The sequence below is a fragment of the Hemicordylus capensis genome, chromosome 1 (assembly GCF_027244095.1).
Source record: "Hemicordylus capensis ecotype Gifberg chromosome 1, rHemCap1.1.pri, whole genome shotgun sequence".
Classification (NCBI taxonomy): Eukaryota; Metazoa; Chordata; class Lepidosauria; order Squamata; family Cordylidae; genus Hemicordylus; species Hemicordylus capensis.
The window spans coordinates 404,442,445-404,462,029 of NC_069657.1; the positions used below are offsets into that span (position 1 = coordinate 404,442,445).

At 45.1% G+C, this 19,585-nt stretch overlaps 1 protein-coding gene across 3 annotated transcripts in view; it reads left to right on the forward strand.

The window, feature by feature from the left end:
* Positions 1 to 19,585, forward strand: part of PLB1 (phospholipase B1) — a 158,223-nt gene that overhangs the window by 129,056 nt on the left and 9,582 nt on the right. For all 3 annotated transcript variants that reach the window (XM_053306297.1, XM_053306290.1, XM_053306307.1), the window contains 4 exons: positions 2,304 to 2,398; positions 6,591 to 6,672; positions 10,855 to 10,959; positions 15,305 to 15,400. In XM_053306297.1, coding sequence (XP_053162272.1) covers positions 2,304 to 2,398; positions 6,591 to 6,672; positions 10,855 to 10,959; positions 15,305 to 15,400 — 378 coding nt within the window. The remainder of the gene's footprint in view (positions 1 to 2,303; positions 2,399 to 6,590; positions 6,673 to 10,854; positions 10,960 to 15,304; positions 15,401 to 19,585) is intronic.

The following is a 19,585-nucleotide window of genomic DNA, read 5'->3' on the forward strand; positions in this document are numbered from 1 at the left end:
AGATAGATAGATAGATAGATAGATTATATAAAATAGATGAGTAGATTATCTAGCTGGTAGATAGCTAGTCTTGTGGTAGCAAGCATGAATTGTCCTCTTTGCTATCTATGGCAACATGGTTGCAAGGAAAATATGACGGCGGGGGCAGTCTTGTGCATAGTGTGTGCATAAGTGCACAAATCAAAGAAGGAAGTAAACTTTAAAAAACCCACCTTGATTGGCATTCCCTCTTCTATTGATCTGTATGTTGTGGTGTGTGTGTGTGGGGGGGGTATAATTGGTTAATGTCCATGACTGCAGAAAACAAGTAGCTGCGCAATCAGTGCACCCATTCATGACAGTGCTGCAACAACGCTGGTTGTGCAGCCGTCATTATCTGCAGCTCCCAGGCTGTCTTATGAATCTGCAGCAGCCAGGGGCGTAGCATCCATTATGCAAATGAGTTTGAAGAACCTGGGCTGCTAGGTTTCAGGGGCGGCGCCCCAGCCACACCCCCTGCATCTGATGTCAGATGCAGGGGGCGTGGCAACTGTAGCAAATGGGGCCACGCGTCCCATTTTGAAGAATGATTCGCTGAGCGCTAGGCTCCCAGCATAGTTGGGATAGCTTCCCCCTGCTTTCATGGCCTGGCTGGGAACTCAGCGCTGACCAAAACCTCTCAAAAATGGAGCTGCGCAGCCCATAATGGACTGCAGATGGAACGTGCAGTCATTTCAGAGGGAGGAGGGGAGATGGAAGGAGCTCTCCCTCGCCACCCATGCACCGGCGTTGCTAAAAGGGGGAACTCTCCTATTGGTCCACCACCACCTTCCCCACTGCAGCCTCCAGGAGAAGCCAGTGGGATGGCACGTACTCTGGCCCTCTTCCCACTGGCTAAGCTTCTTTGCAGGGTGCTTCCCATCTCCAGATCCTTGGAGTCAGTCGGAGTTGGGCCAGAATTTGCCGCCAGTAGGCAATTTGCCACTGTAGGCAGGTGCTTACTCTGCCTATCCCTTAACCCGCCCCTGCCTGAGCAGTAGCTTGCTTAAAGTAAAGTAAAGTTGTGCTGTCTCCTGGCAACCACAGAGCCCTATGGTTGTCTGTGGTAGAATATAGGAGGGGTTTTCCATTGCCTCCTCCCGTGCAGTATGAGATGATGCCTTTCAGCATCTTCCTATATCACTGCTGTCCAATATAGGTGTTTCCCATAGTCTGGGAAACATACCAGCTGGGATTCAAACCAGCAACCTCTTGCTCCCTAGGCAAGTTACTTCCCTGCTGTGCCATTAGGCTTAAATCCAGCACTGCAAATTCAGCCACCTGTCTGGAAGAGCCACAGGTCAGGGTTTAGTCCTAGGTGTGTAACAAAGTTTAAGACTTTTTTTTTTTTTTGCTCCCTCGTGGTGCCAGCCTGCAGCTTGGGCTATAATGTGCTATTGTATGTTGCGAATACGATGAATATTTATATACCGCTTTTCAACAAAGGTTCCCAAAGTGGTTTATATAGATATAAATGCATAAATAAAAACTAAATGTCTCCCTGTTCCCAAAGGGCTCGCAATCTTAAAATAAGATACACACCAGCAACAATTCCACTGGAGGGATGCTGTGTTGGGGATGGATAGGGCCAGTTGCTCTCCCTCTGCTAAATAAAGAGAATTTCCACTTTTAAAAGGTCACTCTTTGCTCAGCTAGCAGGGATCTCTGTTCTGTTACCTGTTAGAGGTTGTTGATTTTTACCCACAATAGGTAAAACAGCAGAGCACTAAGGAATGAGCATACACTCCAGTTACAGAGTAGGTAGCAGAGGATGGTTTGGATATTACAGCTGTTTAGAGAAAACACATGGAGATCCTTGTATGACTAAACACTAAATATTTATTGGTTAAATACACTTAGATAGGAAAGACCTATCTCTAATCTAAAGGACTACATAGTGGATAGGTAAGGAGAGAGAGAGAGATGTTTCCATCTGCTCTCTAGGAGGAAAGGAAGGATTGTGACTCAGCACAGGAAGTTCTGCAGAGTCAGTTCAGGGGTCATAGAGTAGGGACCGATAGGGAGACCCTGACTCACTGTCTCTACCACCAATGCCCCTAGTGGTCATTAGGACAGTTGGTGCAAAAGGTCGATGCACTGGAAGTTCATCTCCAACATTACCAGCAAAGTGCACCAGTTTAGTGCCACTGGCCTCTGCACCTCTCCCTCTTTATTGCATGAAGTCCTATGCTCTCAGGGCTGATCTGTGCATATTCTATCTGTGTTGTTATTCAGCTGTCTTGTGCTCTCTGCATCAATATACTTGCTTACTGTAATCCCTGCAGCTCCCTCGGGCCTTTGTCAACATGGTGGAGATAATGGAGCTCACTGGACTGCGTCAGATGGAAAGGGAAGCATCCGGATGTGTTATTCCAGGGGCGTAAGTGAGCAGATCACACAGCGATCTGTACTGAATGCTATTTTTAGGGCTAATCTATATCTTTGTTATTCATAAAGTAGCTGCAAAGGGCTGAAAAACCTGCACCCTGTCAGATATTATTGAACCTGGAAGCTGTGAGGCAGCAGATGCTCTAATTATAACAAGAATATTGGGTTCTGTTTTCCCTTTACTCATATGGGAATAGCCTTCATTGATTTCTATTAGAGTTAGAGCCATTTAAGATAGAGTAGCTTTGGGCTCCCTGTTTTCTGTCTAGATACTAACAACAAGGTAGAGAGTAATCTGTGAAGACTGAGTGATGCTGCTTCTCTGCAGGGGAGCTAGATTTGAGAAACACATCAGCCTGGAGTCCCGACTGTGATGCCATCTTTTAGTAAAACTTGATTGTGGTAAGTGTGTCACGAGCTCATTCCCTTCCACTGCAGGGGAGTGCAGAGGCCTTCTTCTCCATGTCACTACTATTATGAGTTAGTCAAAGGTAAAGGCAGTTTGGAACTCCAGAATTTAAAGGCACAGGCTGACATCCTGTGCAATGTTCCATCGGTCTTTTAAAGAACATTTGTGCAGTTACACGTGTGCACTGTTGTGCAAAATGCACAAATTGCACAAATGCTGTTGTGTGGTGGACGGCCACTGGAAATAATGGCCACCCATCTCACAATTGTATTTGTGCAACTCTTGCATTCTGCACAAGAGTGTTCTTGCTTTGCTGTCTGCATGTTCCGTTAAAAGGCAGACAGAACACTGCACAGTATGTCAGCTATCACCTCCTACCTGCTTTAGGTGGGATTTGTATTCAAGACATCACACACTCAAAATAAGAACCATACCTCTAGACCAGTGCTACACAACTTCAGCTCTCTAGCTGTTTTTGGACTACAGCTCCCAACATCTTCAGCCACAGTGTTCTAAGTTATATACAGCCCTGCTCTAGACTAGACTAACAAGCCAGACAGAGCTCCCCCGAGGCAGCAGTAGACTCAGATTCAAGGCCTTACACTCTTGAGTGAGACTCCTAAATATATCCACATCAGCAGGTGCCTATAAAGGCCCAATCCAGTTTAACAATGTGCAAGTTGGAAGCTGAAACCTTAGGCATGTGTCTCTGAATCCCTTCTTGGCCCATGAAAACAGCAAATATCCATTTTGTGTATTCTTAAGCAAGCAGGCACCTATATTGGGCAACAGGAATATGTAGTACACCGCTCTGGGCTCCTTGGAGGAAGAACAGGATATAAAATGTTAAAAACAAACAAACTAAAAGCTGATTTGCAAGGGAGGATTCTCAGTGAAGAAGTATGGGGGGAAAGAGTGCTTAATCCTTCCCCCAACCATGGTTTTTCACTGCAGTTCTTCCCCAGTTGCTGTTCTCCCCCAGGGATGTGTTTACCCTCACATACAGACACTTGGATCTCCATGAAAGGAAAAACCACATGGGACATGAATAGAAGCAGAAAAGCTGAAGAGGAAGAGTTGAGTCTTCCACACCCTGCCACTTCCCTGCGCAAAATCACCCACTTTCAAAGCAGATTTGACCAGATGAAGCAGCTATCTAACTCCTAATACACACAGTTTAATGTGATATGCAGTTTTGCCCTGATTAGGTCTTTGCCAGACTTTGCTTTATGGTGAAAGGAGCAAGAGGTCTTTAACAAAAAACAAACCATCTCCAGAAGCATCTTGTCAGTCTCTATAGTCAATGTCAGATTCACCACAGCAGGAACAAAAAAAACGGTCATGGAAAATGGAGGGACTTTTGTCATAGGTCACTAGGCATGTCCTATACCAGGGGTTCTCAACGTTGGGTCTCCAGATATTATTGGACTTCAACTCCCATAATCCTCTGCCCCAGTTGCCTTTGGTTGGGAATTATGGGAGTTGAAGTCCAATAACATCTGAGGACCCAACGTTGAGAATCCCTGCCCTACACAATATTCAATTGGATCTTGAGTTATCTGTGCAACCATATTCCACATAGCAATAGCAGCAGCAATGTGTGCTATATTAGTGGTGGGGGCCCAGGGGGAGGGCCTGCATTTCCCCAGTGACTGTGCAGCAAGGCCCTGAGACAAAAAAGTAAGATGCTTTTCGAGGAGCCACCACCTACCTCTGTGTGGAGTATATCCAGTGCTTCTTGAACACGGCTTGAAAAGTTCATAGCTGAGTAGTAATTCTAACGAAAACGGGATCGAAAAAAGAAGGTTACTGATCCCAGAGGAGCAAAAGTGACCAGGGCCTACTATCTTTGCCCAAGTGAAATATGTTCAGTTCATTCTAAGGCAAAACTATCTTTTAAAATTATTTATTACATTGATATACTGCTTAATGCTCAAAAGGGTGCATTATCCTCTTTTGATGATAGGATATCTAGCATTATCCTATTATTATTCAGGGCTGTTGTGCATATGCTATGGTCCATAATGACAAAGGAGTGCTCCTGAGCACACATGACTTAGATCGGAGGAAGAGAAATACTGGTGAACTGCCTTTGGATTGCCTGGTAAAGGCTACAATAGCCTTCACAATTTATGATCCATTTCAGCCTCCCAGGAGAGTTGCTTTGATGTCTGAGTCTGTAATCTCCAACATTCAAATACTGTGGGGACTTTGTAATCTGAGTTTTTTTTTCTGGTTCAGCAGTTCTGTCCCTTAGGATGGAGAGATAGTATTAAGCTGCTGAAGGCTATCCAACAGTTCTTCCTATGTGAATCTGGGGCTTTTGTAACTCAGCTAGCTGACAGTAACTGTACAACACAGGAATTTCTCACTATATCTCTAACACTTTAGGTGTTTTTAGAAACCACCATCAAACCATGGCTAGAAGAGGTGCGAGGGGAAGTTGATCTCCCACCATCTTCCCCTTGAAATCTTGCTCTTACTCCAGGGTAGCACTTCTGGCAGCATAATTCCCTTTGCCTGGGTAACTCTATACATGAATGGTCGAACCTCCAGCCAACCAGTGGGCCCTCTTCAGCCATGGATGGTTGTCTTTTGTACACAGGATAATCTTTAATATTTCCCTGCAAGTCATAGTCTTGGCTTTCATTCTGTACCACAGAGCTTCTAGACATTCTCATAACTGACAACATCTCTGCAGACAATCACTTCAGTGACAATGACAAACAACAACAGCAACAAATATGTATATACTGCTTTTCAACAAAAGATTCCAAAGCCATTTACATAGAGAAATAATAAATAAATAAGTTAGATCCCTGTCCCCAAAGGACTCACAATCTAAAAAGAAACATAAGATAGACACCAGCAACAGTCACTGGACGTACTGTTCTGGGGGTGGACAGGGCCAGGCAAAGGCCTCATTTCATACTGCACAGAAGGCGGCAATGGTAAACCACTCCTGTATTTTACCAAGAAAACCACATGGATAGAAGACATTGAAGAGGTGGAAAGCTTCTGCCTTTTAGGATCTACCATCAACAGTAAATGATTCAGCAGTCAAGAAATACGCTGCAGACTAGTACTTGGTAGGGTTATAATGAATGCCTTGGAAAGGATATTTAGATGCCATGACATATCTTTACCTACAAAGATTAGAATCATTCGAACAATGTTTTTCCCTTTAACACTCTATGGATGCAAAAGTTGGACTTTGAAGAAGCAAGATAGAAAAAGTATTGACGCTTTTGAATTTTAGTTCTGGAGAAGACTTTTGAGGATACCATGGACAGCCAGGAAAACAAACAAATGGATCATAGAACAAATCAATCCAGAATTTTCACTCGAGGCACAAATCACCAGGCTCAAACTATCATACTTCGGACACATTATGTGAAAACCCAGCTCCCTTGAGAAGTCCATAATGCTGGGGAAAGTTGAAGGAAAGAGAAAACCAGCAGCAAGGTGGATGGACTCGATTACACCAATGAATACACCACTGAGAGACCTTAAAGACCAAGTTGAAGAGAGATAATCCTGGAGAGAATCTATCTGTGTGGTGACTAAGCATCGACACTGACTTGATGTCGACTTGATTGATTCCAAATCAATCAATCAACAATTCCACAAATGGTTGCAAAAGCATAGAAACTGATATTGGGGCATGGACCATCATGTAACATTTAACTTTTTTTAAAGCAATTTGAAACCCATGTTAATTGAGCTGAGCTATCTCTCTTGGATTGGTGTTGATAGTAGCTTTGCTCTCTTTCAGGAGCCTTTGCCCATGCATTTTGAACCCTCCGGGAAACTCACCTGAACTTCAAGAAATGGAAAGGATTAACAGAGAGTTTCAGGTGAAAACAATAATCATCATGCTAATTATTTCTTAGGTGCTTAAAAAGTAAGGCATTATACAATGTACAAGATAAGATTAACTGTGAGAAAAATGTGACTGAAGGCTTGCTGTCTTTATAAAAAGAAACGTGAGGAAGAGGGAACGAAGAGAAACAGTAGCTGGATTCAGATGTAACCCAAAATTATGGTTTGTACTAACCATAGTTAAGGATCCACACAATGGCCACATTCTCATGTAATGCCCAACTGGAGATGAATGAGGCAGAGGCTGGAATTTGTATACCTTCAAATGCATGAAACCTTGGTTTTACTGCAAAAGTGAACTGTGGTTTCCTTCACCAAGGTCCAGTTTGAACCTTTAGTTTGTAGTACGTTTTGCTGCTCCAACCTGAGGTTTGAAGGCAGCAGTGTTACGTCTGAATGCAGACACCACATACCCGGGGTTTTGTGCTGTTTCTGGGACTCCTGAGGATGTGGACAAGCTGTTTGGAATGGTGCGGCCTAATATCTGTTCTCTTGTCCATTGCCCAACATGGCTTATACTATCTGGTAGGGGGGTTGTTGTAGAAGGCCTGGTAGAGATTATAAATGCATCTCTGAGGGAAGGTAGGATGCCTTCTAGTCTTTTAGGCAATTATTAGACCGCTTATGAAGAAGCCTACCTTGGATCCCTCAGAGCTGAGTAACTACAGGCCTGTCTCCAACCTTCCGTGGCTGGGCAAGGTAATGGAGAAGGTGGTGGCCTCCCAGCTCCAGACAGTTTTGGAGGAAACTGATTATCTAGACCCATTTCAAACTGGCCTCCGGACTGGCTATGGGGTGGAGACTGCCTAGGTCGGCCTGATGGATGATCTCCAACTGGGAATTGACAGAGGAAGTGTGACTCTGTTGGTCCTTTTGGACCTCTTGGCAGCTTTCGATGCTATCGACCATAGTATCCTCCTGGAGTGTCTGAGGGGGTTGGGAGTGAGAGGCACTGCTCTGCAGTGGTTCCGCTCCTACCTCTCGCACAGGTTTCAGATGGTGTCCCTTGGAGACTGTTGTTCTTCAAATTTTTTATGGTGTCGCTCAGGGCTTCATATTGTCTCCGATGTTGTTTAACTTCTACATGAAACCGCTGGGGGAGATCATCAGGAGATTTGGTGCAGGGTGCTATCAGTATGCTGATGACACCCAAATCTATTTCTCCATGGCAGCATCATCAGGAGAGGGCATAACCTCCCTAAATGCCTACCTGGAGTCGGTAATGGGCTGGATGAGGGATAACAAACTGAGACTGAATCCAGAGAAGACGGAGGTACTCATTGTGCGGGATCGAAACCCGGGAGATGGTTTTGATCTGCCTGTTCTCGATGAGGTCACACTTTCCCAGAAGGAACAGGTACGCAGTCTGGGGGTGCTTCTGGATGCAAGTCTCTCCCTGGTGTCCCAGGTTGAGGCAGTGGCCAGAGGTGCCTTCTATCAGCTCCGGCTGATATGCCAGCTGCGTCCATTTCTTGAGATAGATGACCTCAAAACAGTGGTACATCTGCTGGTAACCTCCAGATTGGATTACTGTAATGCACTCTATGTGGGGCTGCCCTTGTATGTAGTCCGGAAACTACAGTTGGTTCAGAATGCGGCAGCCAGGCTGGTCTCTGGGTCATCTAGGAGATACCATATTACTCCTGTATTGAAGGAGTTACACTGGCTGCAGATATGTTTCCAGGCAAAACACAAGGTGTTAGTTATAACCTATACAGCCCTAAACAGCTTGGTCCCTGAGTATTTAAGAGAACGTCTTCTTCGTTATGAACCCCACCGCCCATTGAGATCATCAGGAGAGGTCTGTCTGCATTTGCCACAGGCTCATCTGGCAGCTACTAAGAGACGGGCCTTCTCCGTTGCTGCCCCGAGGCTTTGGAATGTGCTCCTTAGTGAAATAAGAGCCTCCCCATCTCTGACAATTTTAAAAAAGTCTTTAAAGACACATCTGTTCACCCAGGCTTTTAACTGATACTGTTTTGATTGTTTTTAATGTTGTTTTAGAATATTGTTTTGAAATTTTTTTAATTGTTGTGTTTTAATTTTTTGTTTGTTTGTAACTAATGTTTTAATGTTGTTTTTATTTTGTTGTAAACCACCCAGAGACGTAAGGTTTGGGCAGTATAAAAATATGTTAAATAAATAAAATAAATAAATAAAATAAAAACAGAAGAGAGGTTGCCATAGAGAGGGCGGCCCAGACCCACCCAGGAATGCGCCCGCCCCATGACTGCCATGCTTCTCACTGGCCGCCTCTCCAAGCACTTGCCCCACCCCCTGTCTCTGCACTCGTCAAGCTGTTACCCACCAACAGGGATGCCACGTTGGCCCATCCCAAGCTTCTCAGCCTGTCAAAGGGGAAAATCATATTGGGATGCCCACAATCAGAAGAGAAAGGGGACGAGATGGCACTATGTGTTTTGGTCCCCAGAAATGAACGATAAAGAAGTATGTTCACAAACACATGTAATTGCAGTGGCACCATAAACGAAACAACCTGATTAGATCACTGCAAATAAAACACATGGCAGGGCAGCGATGCCTGGGGTCAGATTTAAAAGGCAGCCCCACCCAGGAATTCCTGAATGGCTCTGCTCTATTTTTTTGTACAATAAAGTTGGGAAGGGGGCACCAGCCCTTTCCCCTTGGATAAAAAGCATGCAGACTCTGAAAGGGTTGCCTGGAGAGGAGGGGGCCATGGTGTACAAGTTCTGTTATTTGCCAGAGAGAACAGAGGCCCCACACAAATGCCCCTGCCATCCTTGATCTCTTTGGCCTACCTCATGAGAGCGCAGTCTGAAGAAGGCCTGAAACTCACTGTGCCTCTGGTCCTCTCCAGTGGACTGGCCCTCTCATGAGAGGGCTAATCCCCGGGAGGCAAACTGGCACAGGGGCAGGAGAGTTCTTGAGTGTTCCTGACTGCTTTGCCCGGGTCTACCATCACAAAAGCATCCACTGTCACAGTGGACCAGATCCCAAGATCCTTTGCCCTCCCTCCTATACATATTCCCTCCTAGGAAGTCATCATGATATCTCCCTGGAGTAAGAGAAAGGTAGTGTCCCTCTCCAGCCATCCTTAGTCACAGCAGCGGCAATAAGAGCGAGGCTGGCAATGGGAAGTGAAGCCCCCAGCCCAGCGACACTGAGAGGGCCATCATGCACGCCTCCCTCCTTGTCGCCCACACCAGCAGTCCGCCCCCGTGTCCCATAATTCCTTCTCAGTCAACAGCAGCATTCCAGAATCTCTAGGCACAGCATAGGAGGCTCAGAAATTTTAATCTTCTCTGAGGCCAGATGGGCGTGAGACTGCATGAGCAGGAGCGGGAAAGTGAAGTAGGACTGGTGACTGTGTAGAGAAAGAGAGACAGAGATACGACCAGGGTTGGAAGAGTGCCTGTGGAGAACCTTTTATTCCCATCCCCTGTCCTCTCTTGGCATTTGTTTTCATTTCAACAATACATGGCCCCTAGCACCACCCCTGGCCTTCTGGCCACCAGTGATCTCTCCCATGCAGCCTGACTCCCTTCCCTCCTGGAGCTACTGCCTTCTCCACTTCCCTGCCCAGCACACTAGAATAGAAAGTACAGTGAAAGTTCAGGTCCTAAAGTTAACAGCAAATAAATCCCCGAGACAGTGGTTATGGCCTTGATTATTGTATATAATTTTATTTATATTTCTCTGTAATCTGCCTTGAGAAAAATTGTATTTGTAACTGCGGGGGGTATAAATGCATGAAATATACATTTATTCTGTGAATTTTTTTTGTTGAGAAGTGGTTTACACAGCAAAAGGTATAAGAAAACATCTGCTCCAAAGGAGCTTGCAGTCTAAAACAAACTCACTCGCTAACTGACACTATTTACATGGTATGTCATCAGTCAGTATGATAACCATAAGAAACATTGAGACCCCGCATATGCTATTTTGCCCCCAGCCCCACACACCCCTAGGGACAGCCCTGGATGTGGCTGAGGTGCCATACTTTCCTCTGCCTTCTATGGCTCTCCCTTACTGGCATCACTAGCCTCCTGGTCCAAGAGTATTTGTAAAATGGAGAGAAAAGCCCTGTGTCACTGCCCCTCCAGGGTTGCCTTTCACGTGGGCAGATAAACACTGACACTGACCTTGTTGTTATGTTACTCCCCATTCCCAAACAGGATAGAACCAGAGTGCTGATCAACAGCAGCCACTATGCCCAGCGGGAGGATTTTGTCATTGTTGTGCAGCCGTTTTTCCGAAATACCATCATGCCACTAGACAGCGTGAGTCACTGTTTGTTACCTGCAGCATGAAAATCCAGGATTTGTTTAAGGTGGTAAGGTGTTCAGGGTGAGAATCGGATGAATAGATGGAAGGATGGGAAGGAAGAAGGAAAGAAAGAACAGCCAGTTACTTCTGTCTCTGTGCACACTATAGCATGACTAAGAAAAAGAATGTAGGCTTGTGTAGATGAAGCAACAGAGCTATGTATCTGAATTGTTGAGGGTGAGTGTTTTTGTGAATCTGTGCTATTGTAGAGACTCACTGCACAGCCATCCCTTGGGAAGCCCTTTCAGTGTGCAGGGCCTTGCTCTGGCACTTGCTCCGCTTCATCCATCAGAATGCTAGGCATTTTGCTAGCATTGACAAAAGGTAGGCGATAAAGAGATGTGGCTCCTCAGTGCAATAGCAGATAACATTCATAAATATGCAAACTCATAATGTATTAATGGGAAGCTTTTGGTAAAGCCGTGAGTCACTTCCACCCATTTTCTTCCTTTTGCATCTTTCCAACAAACACTTCAGTCTGAAGCTTGTTCAGCCCTAATCATGCGGGTTTCAGCTGCAACCCAGGCAGCAGTTCACCCAGAGCTCCTGCAGCATAACCATAATCACACTATTCCCAATAGCAGATCCAAATTCTTATCTGGGATGACCTAAATCAGCTTCACTCAGATAGAACATTATGCATATCAAAGTACTCTGAAATATATACAAAAAAGTCAAGATACACTTTCGATATTGTAATATCTATTTGCATTGTAATAAAATATAACGCCTGTGCTATACTGATAAACATTTGTATAACATTTGAGTAGCTAAAGCTACTCCCTGGCAGTTTGACACCTGAGATCAGGGTTTCCCAACCAGTGTTCCATAGGACACTGGCCAGTTTACCGCCACTGACTTGCTTTGAGTTAGCTCCAAAAGAGGAGCGTTCACAACCCCTGTTTTTGTAGCTGACTTGACCCACAATGCATTGGGAAGGATGTGTCCTTCTTGGTGCATCAGAGAGTGTAAGTTTAAGCTCCCCACTTTTGGAGCTGGCTTGCTCACTTATGCAGCAGGAGTGACACATCCTTCCTGGAGCATTATGGGGCAAATCAGCTCCAGAAGGGATGCAAGGGACAGCTACAAATAAAAATAAGAAGTGTATAAGAATAAAAGAGAGGGAAGCTGCTTACATGAAAACAAACAAACAAACATTGTGCAGAAGGTCTGCTGATAAAAAGAAAAATAAGATATGAGTGTTGGGGGGCAGTGAGCCCCAGCATAGATATGTGTGTGTATGCGCACATGCGTGCACATATGTGCATGCACCCCAGGATGAAAAAGGTTGGGAAGCACTGTTCTAGATGAGGGATAATGACCCCTACCTGGTTTCTCTCATACCCACACGGCATTGCAGTCAGATCATGAGCAGAAAGTCTATTGCCATGCTAATTCATACATGAAAGGCCCCTCTCTTTTCTCAGGACGGGCATATGCACTTCAAGTCACAATCTGGCACAGGGAGTGTTGGCAGGGGCCAGCAGAAAGTTGCATGCTGTTTTTTCCTTGCAGGCATCCCCTCGTTCTGGGGGAAGTCAGGAGGACTGCTTTGCTTCCCAGAGAACGAATCTCTGCCAGATTGAAAGCATGCATTGTTTTCAGCCAAGTCAGGCAGTCCATGAGAGAGAAAAGCACCAGCCTGCTTTAAACAGTATGCTGGAAGGACAAGGAAAACTTACCTATGCACAGTTCCTAATGCCCAGTATCTCATTGAAACTGGGTGCATGCACACGTGTGTGCACATGCACACAAGAATGTGGCATGAGTGTAGCAGCGCAGCACCTGCCTAGGTTACAAATCCCAGGAACGCTATCACAGCATGCCTAGGTGAGGAGACCTGGTTTAAATGAGATGCTAGATATGGACACTGCCACACAGGTACGCTCATCTGGCCTGCCTGGCATCACATTTAAATCGGGCCACTCACCTAATTAAAATAATCATGAAAGTCATGAGCTAATTTCAGTCTGGAAGGTGTGCCTCCCTCCCTCCCTGCCCCCATTTGTAGCTTTCAGGAGACCCCTGCCCATCGGCTTCTTGTAAGGAATACATTCTGCCTGATCAAGCTGCTGGGGGAAGGGGCAATAATGACATCATCGTCAATGGAATCCGGCTGCTTACCAAGCTCAAGGCATTGGGCATTCCTTCCCTACAGCATTCAAGAAATAGAAATCTGGAAGCCAGTATGCTGAACAGTCCTGGGAGCAAACTGACACGAAACTGATATTTAATTAACCATTCATCAGTTCAATGAACTATTCATCGATGGCAAGGACATTGGTGTAAAGGCAGCAGTGTGATGATCCAAGAACATAAAATTAGATATCTGAAGTGGCCTTCTGAAACACTAATGCCTATGTCATCTTAGGGCTGCTTCATACATGCACGTGTTATCACCTGATGTCTTATCACATTATGTTTGTCACTTGAGGGCTCACAAGTGGACATGTGAACTGCCTCTGTGGAAGAGCATTGAGGAGGTGGCAGATGAAAGGATATTGTAGAACTGGAAAAGGTGCAGAAGAGGGTAACCAAGATGATCAGGGGCCTGGAGCACCTTCCTTATGCATCAAGGCTGCATCATCTGGGGCTCTTTACTTTGGAAAAGAGCGACTAGAGGGGGACATGACCACTGTTCCCTTTCACAGGGATTCCCAGATGTTGTTGACTACAACTCCCAGAATCCCCAGCCAAAGACCATTGCAGCTGGGGATGCTGGAAGTTGTAGTGAACAACATCTGGGACTCCCTGTGAGAGGGAATGATGGACATGACCAAGGTGTCTAAAATTATGCACTCCGTTTTTCCAAAATACCATCAGAGTGGAGAAAGTGGTATTTCGGAGTGGAGAGAGTAGACAGAGAGCAATTTTTCTCCCTCTCTCACAATACTGGTTCTAGGGGTCATCCCATGAAACTGAAGGTTGGGAAATTTAGGATTGACAAGAGAAAGTACTTTTTCACACAGCACATCATTAATCTATGGAATTCTTTGCCATAGGATGTGGTGATGACCACTAACTTGAATGACTTTAAAAGGGGCTTGGACAAATTCACAGAGGACAGGTCTATCAATGGCTACTAATCTGGTGACTACAGTCCACCTCCAGCCTCAGAGGCATGATGCCTCTCAATACCAGTTCCAGGGGAGCAACAGCAGGAAAGAGGGCATGCCCTCACCTCTTGTTGTGGGCTTCTCAGAGGCATCAGGGTGCTTTCCAGACTAGACCCTACAACGGGGTCAGGACACATCTCAGAAGTGTGCTTCCACATTTCCTGCGCTGTGACACCACAGTCCCTACAGGGACAGCAGGAAGCTGTTCACATTTCCAATGCCTTGTTGTGAATTTAATCGCTGTGATACAGAGCAAGGATGTTGTATATCCGGCATGAAAAAGTTGCTGTTTTGGGGGGTTGTTAGTTGCTGCGAGACTGCTTCCTCTACTGTTTATGATCCAAATGCGACTTGCCCAAATGGAGGCATTTTGCAGCTGTTCCAGCAGCTAGTCTGGAAAGCACCCTGGTGGACCACTGTGTGAAACAGGATGCTGGACTAGATAGGCCTTGGGCCTGATCCATCAGGGCTGTTCTTATGTTCCTTAGTTACCAATGAACATGCATGTGTGAATTGGCTCTTAGTGTTAACGCCTTTGACTTCTTTCCCCAACAATGCTCTATTATTGTTTAGAAATGATTTTGATTCTTAGTGAAAGACTCTCCATTCTCTTGCCCAGATCTGTGCAGGAAAACACCACACATAACGCAGACTTAGCCTGTTGGAAAATATCTCTTTTGACTCGAGTGAAGAAGTCTCTGCAGGCTGAAGAATCCTGCCAGTGCATCAGAATCACCACACCCTCATTAGATGGCTAGTTTTGGGCCTCAGTCAGTAATCTAGTGTGTTGAAAGGACCTGGAGACAAGAGACACCATTGATATTGCTGGTTGCTGTTTTATGAGAAATAAAAGTAACCATTTGCCATAAATACCAATTAGAAAAAACTGTAGCTTATGCTGTCCTCTCAATCTAACAACATTTAAAGTTGTAAAAATAGTGCATCCTTATCCCTGCTGATCTTTGACTAAGTGGATGTTTACACCTTACATAAAAAGGCTAAACCTAACTGGCGGTTGCTGTAGGAGTTTATTTTATACAGAATAATTATGCGACTACTCTTGGGAGACATGATTTGACTGGCTCAGCACCAAGAAAAAATAGATGAGAAATGCCAGAGCCATACTAATAAGGGATAAAAGATCTGCTGAAGCTGAATAATTATATTTTATGTTAAATCACAGGATGGGAAACCAGATCTGAGTTTCTTTGCTGTGGATTGCTTTCATTTCTCTGAGCGAGGCTATGCTGAGATGGCCATGGCACTCTGGAATAATATGGTAAGCGTGGTTGTCTGAGCTCTAGCTTGTCAGGTAAATTCACTTTCTGAAAGGAAGCCTTGCATTATAACCTCATATGGAGCAACTGGGTCTGGAAGGCACTCTGCACATGCTTGGAAGCACTCACTTATTATAATTTCCAGGGCTGACTTATGCTATTCAGAGTAGATCTCTGAGATTTGTCTCACATTGAGCTCTCAAGGGACTATGGTAATGAAAGATTTGCAAGCAATGGCCAGCAAGTGGCACTGTACGATAGCATAAGAGCTGTGCTCAGGGTGTGGCCAGAGCACCGACACTTGCTAGGAAGGACACGAGAATCTACAGAAGATCACACAAGTCTCTGGACTGTGCACAAGAGCCTGTAAGTAACAGCAGTGAAAGCTTTTTTTAAAATCTGCAATAAACTCATGTCTGAAAAAGCCTGTAATTGTACTGTCCCATAAGCTATTCAGTAATGAAAAGGAATGTATTTGCAAGTGCTAGCCAGCAGGTGGTGCTGTGAAAATAGCATGAGGGCTGTACTCAGCATGTGGCCAGAGTGTAGAAATGTACTAGAAGGACCAGAGAATCTATAGGAGATGATGCAAGTGTTTGGACTGTGCGCAAGAGCTCATAAGTAACTGCCGCAGAAGCTTTTAAAAGGCCACAGTAAACTCACATCTGAAAACCCGCTAAGGCTGCTATCCTAAAATACTTGCTTGGAAGTGAATACCGCTGAAAACAATGGAACTGACTTCCCCATCTGTGTGAACTGGATGCTGCTCTAAAAGCACTATTTGTTACCAGTAAAACCCTCAGTAGCTTGGGATCTGAATAGCTTGGGGCAGGGACAGCATCTGGCTGCTAGGTGGCCTGCTAGTAGACCAACCCCATCACCACCTTCACATGATGCAGGAAACCCAGAGCTAAAGCCGGAGAGGAGAGTTGGTCTGGAGAGGAGAGCTGGTCTTGTGGTAGCAAGCATGACTTGTCCCCATAGCTAAGCAGGGTCTGCCCTGGTTGCATATGAATGACTTGATGTGTGAGCACTGGAAGATATTCCCCTCAGGGGATGGAGCTGGGAAGAGCAGAAGGTTCCAAGTTCCCTCCCTGGTTTCTCCAAGATAGGGCTGAGAGCGATTTCTGCCTGAAACCTTGAAGAAGCTGCTGCCAGTCTGTGAAGACAATACTGAGCTAGATAGACCAATGGTCTGCCTAAGTATATGGCAGTTTCCTATGTTCCTATGTTCCTCAGCAGATTGCTCTGCAGCCTCTGCATGAACACCTCCAGCAAGGGAGAACACCCTCTCCGCTAGGTAATAAGTTTCATTGGCAAAGTGCTCTTCTTATCATTAAGAAGTCTTTCCTAATGTTTAGTCAAAGTCTACCTACCCTCCTGTAACTTAGCCCATTATACCTAAAAGAACAAGTCTTTGTCCTCTTCCATGTGACAGCCTTCAGGAATCTGAAGAGCTCCCTCAATCTTCTCTTCTCCAGACTATACATCCAGTTCCTTCAAGCTTTCCTTGCACCATTTTTATGTCTTAAAATAATAATAATAATAATAATAATAATAATAATAATAATAATAATAATAATAATAATAGTGGTAAAAGTCACATCCAGCCCATAAAAAGATGTATAGTCAGAGGTTGTTTTATTTGCTTTCCGAGTTCTGACACATGTTGCAGTCGTGCTGCCAGAAACTGGATTTATTTTCCAATCAGATCTTAGAATAACAAAAAAATATATAGTTTGCTGTCCATAGGCTTAGAATTGCTTTACAGCCGACAAGCTAAGTGTGACACGGTTCTTTGCCTGGGTCAGAGAAGTTGTGCTGATCTCTGTATGTTTCAGAGTTCATGATGGTGTTGTTATCTTTGAGTTATTGCAAGGATTTAAATGCTTTCCCTGAGTGGCAAGGACATCTTCATTGCTGGAGTAAAGGAATGAGAACAGAAGGAGTTTATCTTTTTTCTGCCTTCTCTCCCGAGGTTTTTCTGGGTCAGGCAACATTGGAATCTCTCTAGGGGAATTCTTGCCAGAGCCCTGCCAGCACAGGCTGCAGAGGGACGATGCCAGATCAGCACATTCTCAGCTGCTGTAGCAAGCCACTTTTCTGGCCTTCCCAGGATTTTTAAGCTGTTCTGTTCTCTGTCAATGTACCACGTCGTCTCTCCTGGGAAGAGTCTGTGTGTGTAGAAGCCCTCTGAGCCAAAAACGTAGGCCAGCTTGTCTTGTTAGTGTAGTTAGTGCTCAAAATGAAGATTAAAGCCAGTATGATACAATAATTTAATCCATATATATATTCTACTTTCTGAATCAATCATTGAAGCTATTCACACATGCAGGCAAAATGGGCTAAGGAAGCTCAAAGCCCAGTTTTGCCTGCACATGTGGGATCATGCCCGATCTGGTGGCCCCTTGATGGCAAACCCACCTCTGGAGCCGCCCTCCAAAATGGGGTTAGGAGAGTGAGCGCTCTCCTAACCCCACTTTACTGATCGTCTGCCATCTCCAGCTGGCAGGCTGTGGGGCTCCCAGCTGGTTTCAGGGAGGGTAGGGGGGATCCCCATAATGCACCGCACACTTGCACTATGGGAGTTCCAGGGGTGGGGAGATGTAAAGTGATGTGTCCTGGCATCCCGACCCTCAGAGCTAGGGATGTGCATGTACCTGTTTCAAGACCCTTTTATGGGCCTCCGAACAGGTTCAAAAGACGGGGTTCGAAAGACGTGCACTCGCATGCCGGGTACTTCCGGTCACGTCCGGTCCAAGGAGGCAACGGGGCAGCAGGAAGGTATGCTTCTGCCCTACCGGATAATTTTTAAAGAGAGTACTGGTGGGGGAAACGCAGCGGGTGGAGGGGAAATGCTCCCTCACCAGTCCTTAAAGTTATCCCCCGCCATGCACAGCACTACTCAGAGCTACCAGCAGAAGCCAGCAATTGTCTGGGCGGCTGATCCGACCACCCAGCAACAAGAAGAGGCTTCCTCCCCTTGCCGCTTCCAGCCCTTCTCACGGATCGTGAGAAAAGGCTCAATATTTATTATTATTATTATTATTCCTTGTTTACACAGTCAGACAGGTGTTATTGACTGGTTTGTTCTATCCAGACATCGAGTCCTTCCCAAGGACCTGGGACGGCTGAATTTTATTGTCAATTGTTATAGATATCGTCGCAGAATAATTGGCTGATGGTGATTTCTGTGGCCCCTATGGTATTGAGGTGCTCTTCAAGGTCTTTTGGAACTGCACCCAAGGCGCCAATTACCACTGGGATTATTTTGGTCTTCTTCTGCCACAGCCTTTCAATTTCAATTTGTAGGTCTTTGTATTTTGTGATTTTTTCTATTTCTTTTTCTTCTATTCTGCTATCCCCTGGTATTGCTATGTCGATTATTTGAACTTGTTTTTCTTTCTTCTCGACTACAGTTATATCTAGTGTATTGTGTGGCAGATGTTTGTCTGTTTGTAGTCGGAAGTCCCATAATATTTTTACATCTTCATTTTCTTCAACTTTTTCAGTTTTATGGTCCCACCAATGTTTGGCTACAGGTAGCTTGTATTTTTTGCAGATGTTCCAGTGTATCATCCCTACTACCTTGTCATGCCTTTGTTTGTAGTCAGTCTGTGCGATCTTTTTACAACAGCTGATTAGGTGGTCCACTGTTTCATCTGCTTCTTTACAAAGGCAGCACTTGCTACTTGTTGTGGATTTTTTGACTTTTGCTCTTATTGCATTTGTTCTTAGTGCCTGTTCTTGCGCAGCCTGTATTAAACCCTCTGTTTCTTTCTTCAAGTAACCATTCTTAAGCCATTGCCAGGTCTTGGTGATGTCTGATTTTCCAGTTATATTGTGCAAATATTGACCATGCAGGGGCTTATTTTTCCATTTTTCTGCTCGGTTCTTGACTTGTTCTTTCTTGTAGGCCTGCTTTGTTTCATTGGTGTTGAATAGTTTCGCATTATTGACCATTTAAAGTGCATCTTCCTCACTGTCCATGATATATTCTTCAAGGCCTCTTTTCTCCTCCTCTACTGTTTGATGGACTTGCAGCATTCCTCTTCCACCTGAGCTGCGAGGGAGGTATAGCCTATCTACATCACTGCGGGGGTGCAGAGCATGATTGATGGTCATGATTTTCCTGGTCTTACGATCTAGCGTCTCTAGCTCTGCCTGGGTCCAGTCTGTTATTCCTG